This window comes from Phyllobates terribilis, unplaced genomic scaffold (genome assembly GCF_046119375.1).
Source record: "Phyllobates terribilis strain yellow unplaced genomic scaffold, ASM4611937v1 Scaffold_1198__1_contigs__length_366261, whole genome shotgun sequence".
NCBI lineage: Eukaryota > Metazoa > Chordata > Amphibia > Anura > Dendrobatidae > Phyllobates > Phyllobates terribilis.
In genome coordinates, this window is record NW_027363958.1 from 318298 (window position 1) to 328268 (window position 9971).

General features: G+C 48.3%; 3 protein-coding genes across 3 annotated transcripts; all 3 read right to left on the bottom strand.

Annotated features, from left to right (window-relative positions):
• Positions 1-1075: 1075 nt before the first annotated feature.
• On the bottom strand, positions 1076-1517 carry LOC141243148 (histone H4). The gene has a single exon (XM_073668898.1). The coding sequence runs from the start codon at positions 1495-1497 to the stop codon at positions 1186-1188; it is 312 nt and encodes a 103-aa protein (XP_073524999.1). The 5' UTR covers positions 1498-1517; the 3' UTR covers positions 1076-1185.
• A 1771-nt stretch (positions 1518-3288) lies between these two features.
• Positions 3289-3722, bottom strand: LOC141243150 (histone H2B 1.1-like). The gene has a single exon (XM_073668900.1). It carries the CDS (start codon positions 3685-3687, stop codon positions 3289-3291), a length of 399 nt encoding a protein of 132 aa, XP_073525001.1. The 5' UTR covers positions 3688-3722.
• Positions 3723-5669: 1947 nt separating this feature from the next.
• Positions 5670-6101, bottom strand: LOC141243152 (histone H3). Its single transcript, XM_073668903.1, has one exon. It carries the CDS (start codon positions 6078-6080, stop codon positions 5670-5672), a length of 411 nt encoding a protein of 136 aa, XP_073525004.1. The 5' UTR covers positions 6081-6101.
• Positions 6102-9971: the final 3870 nt, after the last annotated feature.

The window sequence follows — 9971 nt, forward strand, 5'->3', positions numbered from 1 at the left end:
CCAACAAGATTGATGTCATGTTATGCTGTTTTTGATACAAAACCTAAGAATGCAAAAGAACTGTGGAATGTAGTGCAGTCAGCCTGGGTCAGATGTTAGTGACTCCATGCCACACAGATGTAAAGCCGTTATCAGAAATAAAGGCTATACAACTAAATAGAAGATCAGTTATTAACAGAAAAGTGAAGTCTGGAAACAAATGTAAAATCTAAGTTTGTAAATGAGAAGGCAGGCATTATTATCATTTTCAGTTTAAAAATTGACATCTTGTTCATGTTTCCATTTGGAATTGAGGGTATAGCTCTCAATGCCTCTGTATATGGAAAGAAATGCTACGAGGATTCAGCTTTTTCACAATTGTTTTAAACACACTGTGTATACAGTTATCTGCAAAATAGCAATGGAAATTTCTGCTTATTAACACAGGTTTATATAGACAGGAAACAAAGGAATTGCAAGTATTCAGGGTGGTCCTGACAGCACAATGGAGATGGCCTGCAGCCATGCAGAGGACAGAACTTGTTCTTCAAGGTTGGGGGAGACATGGAGAATAATCTATGCACATGGTTAATTCAGGGAACAAGATGGAAGATTTTAAAGACAAGTTTCCTTGGTAATGCCGCTCATCTAGTGCTGTATACCCATCTGCTTCTCACCCCCATACTGTATACCTCCAGTAGAGCCTGTATAATCCTCATATGCTGCTCTGCCCCAAACACTGCAGGACACCTCCACATACTGCTGTATACGGCCACATGATGGGCTTTACCCTCAAAATACTACTGTATACCCCAAAAAGTATCATATACCACCACATAGTGCTGAATAAATCACATCCATCAGATATGTAGTCACAGCTCCCAGCCCGACAAGAGCCGCCATCCTGACACCACATGTTACACCGAGAACACAGAGCAGAAGAGATCAGCCTCAGTGCAGGAATCACACACTCAGTGCTCAGCCAATCAGCGCTCAGCAGGGCTATGGCTCCGCCCACAGGCAGCTCCTCAGTGTTATCCCATTAGCGCCTGCGATGCTTCCAGCCGCCCCTGGAGCAGCAGCCTGCAGTCACCCCAGCACAGGGGGTCTCCAGCCCCTCGCCCTCCCCAGCAGCAGGAGCTCCTCCTCAGAAGATGTGGGCGGCTCTGAGAAGAGCCTTTGTGTTGTTAGAGCAGAACAGAAGCATTAACCCCCGAAGCCGTAGAGAGTGCGGCCCTGGCGCTTGAGCGCGTACACCACGTCCATGGCGGTGACGGTCTTCCTCTTGGCGTGCTCGGTGTAGGTGACGGCGTCACGGATCACGTTCTCCAGGAAGACTTTCAGGACGCCGCGAGTCTCCTCATAGATGAGGCCGGAGATGCGTTTGACTCCTCCTCTGCGGGCGAGACGGCGGATGGCAGGCTTGGTGATGCCCTGGATGTTATCACGGAGAACCTTCCTGTGCCGCTTGGCACCGCCCTTCCCCAGACCTTTCCCTCCTTTGCCGCGACCAGACATCTTCCAAGCAGTCAGCAGAAAGCTATGACTGACAGTGCGCAGTCCTCCATTATATAGAGCGTGAGGGGACCAGAAAGAGGACTGCAGAGGTGACGCGCTTCCAGGGCGGGGATGGAAAGGAATTTGCATTATCAGCTCCGCCCCTTCCTCTGATTGGCCGAGCACAGAGCTGTTAGTGATTTTGAATTTCCCGCTCATTGTCCTGGTATTTTCCTGCTTCTACTGTGATGGTGGAAATAGTCACAGCCCTGATTCCTCTCTGGTGACATCCTGCTCGGAGGAATTACACTGTGACACCTGGAAATAACTCACTGTGAGGTCTATAGAGTTATATACTCTCCTCCATCCAGTGATGTATAAGCTCCATATCCTGCTGTATACCCCTATATAGCACTGTATAAACTCCATATACAGTTCCCCATATAGTGCTGTATACCCTCCATATACTGCTATATATCCCCCATATCCTGCTGTATACCCCTATATAGCGCTGTATAAACTCCATATACAGTTTCCCCATATAGTGCTGTATACCTTTAATATACGGCTGAATTCGTCCATGAAGCGCTTTATACCCTCCATATTGTGCTCATTTATCTCAGCGGCAGGTTCTGCTGCAATAAACAAGTGATCGGCTTCTCAGTGACAGATTCAGATCTAGAAATCGATCAATCTTTAGGAGCTTATTGACCAGGTGCCTTCACCAGTCTGCGGAGCAAAAGGTGTGTAACATCAGAGGAGGATCAGCGAGAAAGTGCTGGAAACGTGCCGAGCACTGAAAGAGTTAACAGCCCATCTCCATCTATTGGCAGCAGAACAATGGAAACAGAGGGCACTAGGACCCAGTGTTCTGGGAGAGAACAGGATTCCACGAGTGAGGGGTGAACTATAGAAACAGCAATAACCCACAAGGGGCACAATGATCCCATCAAGGTAAATCACTAGCACCAGGGATCCGATATATAAAAAGTAACTTTTAATAGAGAATTTTATAACTGCAGCTAAACCAACAGATAGATATCTAAACAGATACAAAACATATAGTGCAAAAGTCAACCAGTGCAATAATAAAAATGGTACTGTCACCACTTGTAGAGTTGTGAAGAGGCCGTCCATATAATCAGGAGGGGCATGGATACGAGGGCTCCCTAATTTCCCTGTAGTGCCCCGAGCAGGTCTCCCGTCCGGACAAGGACAGAACCAAAGTGCGGTCTATCCCGCTAGTGATGTCTCGGGTTTGTATGGAGACATTACAAGCAGGATAGACCACATTTGGGTAAAGTCCTTGTCAGGACACGACAGGGTTTATATGGACAGCCTCTTCAGAGGACTACAACTGGTGAGACTGTACTATGGTTTATTATTGACTTTTGCACTTTATATGCAGGTTTTGTGTCTGTTTAGATTATTGTTGGTTTAGCTGCAGTGTTAAAATAATCTGTTAAAAGTGACTTTTTAATTCTATATCAGACCCCTGCTGCTAGTGAAGGGTGAGCGAGTATCTATGGCTGCCAGCACCTGCTCCTCTATTATCAGACTTATCCCAATGTTCCACATCCCAATATAACTCATCCTCCCCATCTATTATCCTCTAATCCCTTCCTGCCCTCTATGGCTGGAAGTATTGACCCAAAATGGCCCTCCTGCTAACACACGAGGTACCAGTCAGTGCAGCCTCATGTTCCCCAGGGAGAGGAGCAAGACACGGACAAGCAGCCACAGCTCTGATGTAGACGGGGTGGGTGGCTCTTAGAAGAGCCTTTGGGTTGTGGGTACAGAGCTTGGAGCAGATCACTTGGCGCTGGTGTACTTGGTGACGGCCTTGGTGCCCTCGGACACGGCGTGCTTGGCCAGCTCTCCGGGTAGCAGCAGGCGCACAGCGGTCTGGATCTCCCGGGAGGTGATGGTGGAGCGCTTGTTGTAGTGAGCCAGGCGGGAGGCTTCCCCTGCAATGCGCTCAAAGATGTCATTGACAAAAGAGTTCATGATGCCCATGGCCTTGGAGGAGATGCCGGTGTCAGGGTGGACCTGCTGCAGCACCTTGTACACATAGATGGCATAGCTCTCCTTCCTGCTCTTCCTCCGCTTCTTGCCGTCCTTCTTCTGAGTCTTGGTCACAGCTTTCTTGGAGCCCTTCTTGGCTGCTGGTGCAGACTTGGCTGCTGGTGCAGACTTGGCAGGTTCAGGCATGATGATAGCAGAATGTTCTCTTCACTGGAGAGAGAGAGAATAATGATCCTGCTCCTCCCAGAGCGGCCGTATTTATAGACCGGCCATGCAAATGAGCAATGCTGTCAGATCGCTGTACTATTGGGTGAGAAAGTCATGTGACCAATGTTCACTAATAATCTCCGCCCACTGCAGCTCATTGGTGTTTCCACAAGTCTTGTTTCCATTGGTGACTTTATATCCAGCCAATGGTAGGAGAGGAGGCGGGGCAGCAGCAGGTTATACAAGGCGCAGGAAACCTTGTATAAGAGAGTTCTCTGTCACCACAAGAGCTGGCGCCGCTGATCTCTGGTGTGAACATTGACAAAATACTAATGAATGATGGGAAATTACCAACACTCGTGTCCTCAAAGAGCAGAGCACTAGGGGCATGAATTATCCCACTATGTACACACCATATTGTGCAATAAATGTCATATGCTGTATAGTGTATATGCCCTCCATTCTGATAAAGCTGTAAACTAAGAAATAGTGCAGTATACCACCCATACACTGCTGAATACTCCCCCATTTAGTGCTGTATATCCTCCGTATATATTGTATACCCCCTATATAGTACTGTGTCCACATTCACAGTGGATTAAACCTTGTACATGAGTGAGAATATGATCAGAGGAAGGTGATGAATTGGGGGTGTGGGGCGGACATTGTACGTTTCTAATCTGATGTGCTCTAGTTCTTAATCATATTATCACTGCTAGACAAGATATAGCGCTATATACTGCCATATAGTGCTGTACACCGTGATGTAGTGCTCTCTACCACCCATGCACTGTCGGATACTTTGTCTATTACCTTACCCATGCTCTCCATTTTACAATAGCCTTCATAATCTGAATTTCCCACTCTCTCATCCAGGACTTCTCTTGTGCTGCACCAGGTTTCTGGAATGCGCTGATCACCATGCTTCATTAATCTAACGCTCCCCCTCTGATATTTCCTTAGAATCTGTCGCTCTTATTCATCTGTCTCCACAGCCTCCATGCACCCAATAGCACTGGGTATCTGGATGAAGTCCGGATCATGCAGCTTTATATGAAAAGCCTTGTGATGGCTGGACCGTACATGACAAGCACACTCTACCTATTGTGACCCCCCTATTCCCTGTAATCTTGTGAGCAGCAGGACCCTCACTCCTCTCACGTTGTCTTTACAATTGAGGTGAACATGTACAATGCTGCTGAATATGTTGGCGCTATAGAAATAATTGGATACCTCCATACAGCGCTTTATTGCCTCATTCCGTGTAGTGCATTAATCATCCATATTGTTGTATACACCCCATATAAAGCTTTATACGCAAATTTATTACTGTATACCTCCATATAGATCTCTACAGCAATAGGATACGTTTTACCCTTAAAACTGTAGCACATGGTGATATAGTGCTGACTATATTGTATATCAAATATTCACTCACAGCCTGAGAGCCGCCATCTTGACACCACGTTTTACACTGAGAACAAAGGAAAGTAACCATCAACCATTATGCGGGAACTCCATATTCATTGGCAGCCAATCAGCACTAAGCAGGGCTATGGCTCCGCCCAGTCAGCACCAGATTAGTGTTAGGCAGTAACCCCTTCATCCATGTGGCACGTGGTGTCAGGACAGGCGACCACTACAGGTCATCACGGAGTGGGGAGCTCTGGATGTAACAAGTCCCTGGGCAGCTGCATCCCCTGAAAAATGTCTAATACAAGACAATGACATCCCTGCGATTTGTATTTTTGTCACATTAACCATTTCCGCCTATGAGACCACTCGATTTCCAGGAATGAATCTCACATAACTGAAGGAGTTGATGGACCATCTCCACCTATTACCAGCAGAACACTGGAGCCAGGCGGCAGAAGGATCTGGAGTTTAGGAATTGGCTCGTTAGTGGAAGGATTTGGTGGCTCTGAGAAGAGCCTGTGTTGTCTTTGGTGCCCAGGGCAGATCTAAGCCCTCTCCCCACGGATCCTGCGGGCCAGCTGGATGTCTTTAGGCATGATGGTGACCCTCTTGGCATGGATGGCGCACAGGTTGGTGTCCTCGAAGAGTCCCACCAGATAAGCCTCGCTGGCCTCCTGCAGGGCCATGACGGCTGAGCTCTGGAAGCGCAGATCGGTCTTGAAGTCCTGGGCGATCTCCCTCACCAGGCGCTGGAAGGGAAGCTTACGGATCAGCAGCTCGGTGGACTTCTGGTAGCGGCGGATCTCACGTAGAGCGACTGTTCCTGGCCGGTAACGATGCGGCTTCTTCACTCCGCCAGTGGCAGGAGCGCTCTTCCTGGCGGCCTTAGTGGCTAGCTGCTTGCGAGGAGCTTTCCCTCCGGTGGATTTACGGGCGGTCTGCTTAGTTCTGGCCATAGCTCTGTATAGACGAGTACAGAAGTGATGAGCGGAGCGGCGGGAGCAGGGTATTTATACAGTGTGCGCGTGCTCATTGGTTCACATGAAACACGCCCCCTACACTCCATTGGCTGCTTCAAACACGCCCCCTACACTCCATTGGCTACTTCAACCCCTGATGTCTGTGACCAATCATTATGCAAAGTGAGCTCCGCACAACTCATAGTAATCTCATGGTTCTCTCCTCCATGAAGTGCTGCTGGGTGTCCGCAGTTCACACTGGTTACAGGATGCGCTAACGCATGAAAGGGTCACATCATGTCTACAAGAGTCTTCTGCAGTTGCGGCCTCCGATGTCATTGTGCTTCCATATCCCCGTACACTGCTATAATGGCGCTGCTGACGGAAGCAGAGGGGAAACTCGGACACTGATCACACATATGGTCTGTACATGTCCCCAGCCTGCGGTATACTGCCATAGTGTGCTGGACATAGTGTCACTATAGTACAGTATAAATCCATATGGGGCTATATACTATGATACAATACTGTATACACTCAGTATAGCGCTGTATTCCTCCAGATGATGCTGTCTATGGCCAAGTACTGACATTACCCTCCATATACCGCTATATAACACCTCCATATAGCGCTGTATACGGCCACACGATGTTATCACCCTCCATATAGCGCTGTATACGGCCACATGATGTTATTACCCTCCATATAGCGCTGTATACGGCCACATGATGTTATTACCCTCCGTATACGGCCACACGATGTTATTACCCTCCATATAGCGCTGTATACGGCCACACGATGTTATCACCCTCCGTATACGGCCACACGATGTTATTACCCTCCATATAGCGCTGTATACGGTCACATGATGTTATTGCCCTCCATATAGCGCTGTATACGGCCACACGATGTTATCACCCTCCAAATAGCGCTGTATACGGCCACATGATGTTATTACCCTCCATATAGCGCTGTATACGGCCACACGATGTTATTACCCTCCATATAGCGCTGTATACGGCCACACGATGTTATTACCCTCCATATAGCGCTGTATACGGCCACATGATGTTATTACCCTCCATATAGCGCTGTATACGGCCACATGATGTTATTACCCTCCATATAGCGCTGTATACGGCCACATGATGTTATTACCCTCCATATAGCGCTGTATACGGCCACATGATGTTATTACCCTCCATATAGCGCTGTATACGGCCACATGATGTTATTACCCTCCATATAGCGCTGTATACGGCCACATGATGTTATTACCCTCCATATAGCGCTGTATACGGCCACATGATGTTATTACCCTCCATATAGCGCTGTATACGGCCACATGATGTTATTACCCTCCATATAGCGCTGTATACGGCCACATGATGTTATTACCCTCTATATAGCGCTGTATACGGCCACATGATGTTATTACCCTCCATATAGCGCTGTATACGGCCACATGATGTTATCACCCTCTATATAGCGCTCTGCACCACGTGTTACACTGAGGAGAACAAAGAGCGAGAGGAACTATCAGCCGTTGTGCGGGGATTTCATATTCAGCGCTCAGCCAATCAGCGCTCAGTAGGGCTATGGCTCCGCCCACAGGCAGCACAGGATCAGCTCCTCCCCGCAGACACTTGGTGTTAACCCTTTAGTGGCCGATGTTCCCAGTCCCCGCAGAGCAGACTGCAGCCATCCGGGCACAGGGCGGTCAGCAGCCCCTCCCCCAGCAGCAGGAGCTGCGGCTTCTCCTCAGATGTGGGCGGAGCACAGAACTGTTGGGGAGGTTGAATTTCCCGCCCTTTTTCCTGTCATTTTCCCGCTTTTATCGCGAGGATGTTACATCCGGTCACAGAGCTGACTCCTCCCCGGTGACTGCTGCTTGGGTCACCGACAGGTCTATAGTGCTGTATACCTCCATATACAGCTATATGCCGTCTATATCCTGCTGTATACCACCATATACTGCTGTAACCCCCCATATAGTACTATATACCGTCTATTTATACTCTCCACAAAGAGCTGTGTACACTCCATATCCTGCTGTATACCCCATATAGTGCTATATACCCTCCATATCTTTCTGTATACCCTCCATATCCTGCTGTATACCTCATATAGTGCTATATACCCTCCATATCCTGCAGTATACCCCATATAGTGTTATATACCCTCCATATCATGCTGTATACTTCCATGTAGTGCTGTATACTCTCCATATCATGCTGTGTACACTCCATATCCTGCTGTATACCCCTGCTATATATCCTCCATTTCCTGCTGTATACCCCCCCATATCCCACAGTATACCCCATATAGTGTTATATACCCTCCATATACATAGTTCTGTGTACCCTCACTATATCACATTATATACAGAGCTCCTGTGTATAGTGTCAGTGTACAGATAATGCAGGGATCACTAGTGACATTATATACAGAAGCTCTGTATATAGTGTAAAGGAAATACAGTGATCACTAGTGACATTATGCACAGGAGCTCTGTGGTCCGAGCCCCTCCTCTTTGCTTCTTCTCACCGGGCTCCATACACTAGTAAGGGCAGTAACGCACTGATGGCGGCCCTTCATATGAACACGACCTCAGCGTTACAATTTATTACATTTTTTATGGGTTTAATAGAGGAAAAATATCAATCACGTTGGTTTTTTAAGCCAATTTACTGATCCCCGTACATAATCTGATCGCTGTGTTGTGTTGCTGGTCGTTAGGATTACAGAGACACCAAATATGTCTGTTATTTGCTCGTTTGTGATGTTTATTATTTTTTAACAAAGCAAATTACCATATTTTTTGGACTATAAGACGCACTTTTTTCCTCCAAAATTTTGGAGGAAAGTGGGGGATGTGTCTTATCGTCCAAAGGTACTGTTGCTGTGGATGGTGGGAGGAGTGGGGGGAGCGTCGTAGGAGCCATCTGCTGCAGCCAACACTGTTCCCCGCTATAAAAGAAAATGAATATTCACTGCTGCTGTGGCACCCCAGGTCTGGTCGCCACAGTGGCAGCAATGTCATGTCTGAGAGCAGGTGGGAGGTTCCCTGGTTGGGGACAATTAGCATGCAGCACCTCCTGCCTCAGTCCAGGGAGGGGAGAAACCTGCCCTTTATAAACTGGATCTGGGGCGGGGTTAGTCAGTCCAGCCAGAGAGAATTTCCAGACAAGCCGCAGATAGGGACAGGTCAGCAGCAGGCTGAAGAGTCCCTGTAGGCAGAGGAGGAACACGAGGCCAGGAGGGGAGCTAGCAGAGCTCGTCCGGCCTAGAGACTTACAAAGTCGGACACTGGAGTCCGAGGCTGTGAGGGCTATAAGCTCAGCAGCAGAAAACCACCACGCAGGGGACTTCAAGTCCTCTGGCCCAAGGAAGCCCAGAGGCTCAGCCACACGAGAGGGACCACTACTACCCCGGAGGGGTGAGATGTACGGAAGGCCCGAGTCGCCAGTCATACGGGTGATAACAACATGGTACACTCAGAGACGTGGGCTACCACTACACTACAGCAGAATAGCCAAGAAAGAGTGAAGTCAGCACGGTAGGCCTACAAACTCCCCCTGACCAGCAGGATTTCCCAGTTGCTCTCAGACTGACCAGGCCTCCATTGTTAACCTGTATTCCGGACGGGTCCCTTAATACCACCAACAGTAAAAACCCTGAATTGCATGATAGACTCCGTGTGGTTACTGCTTCTCCCGCGCACCATCACCACCAACATCCCTATTTACTGCCTTGAGGCTATACTCCTCCCGTGGGGAGTTATACTATCTTCTGCTGCACCCACAACACCAGCCTCAGCGGTCTGCCCTGCAGCGGCGGTTCATTCTGACCACAATCCACGGGTGGCGTAATCGGACATTTAATATC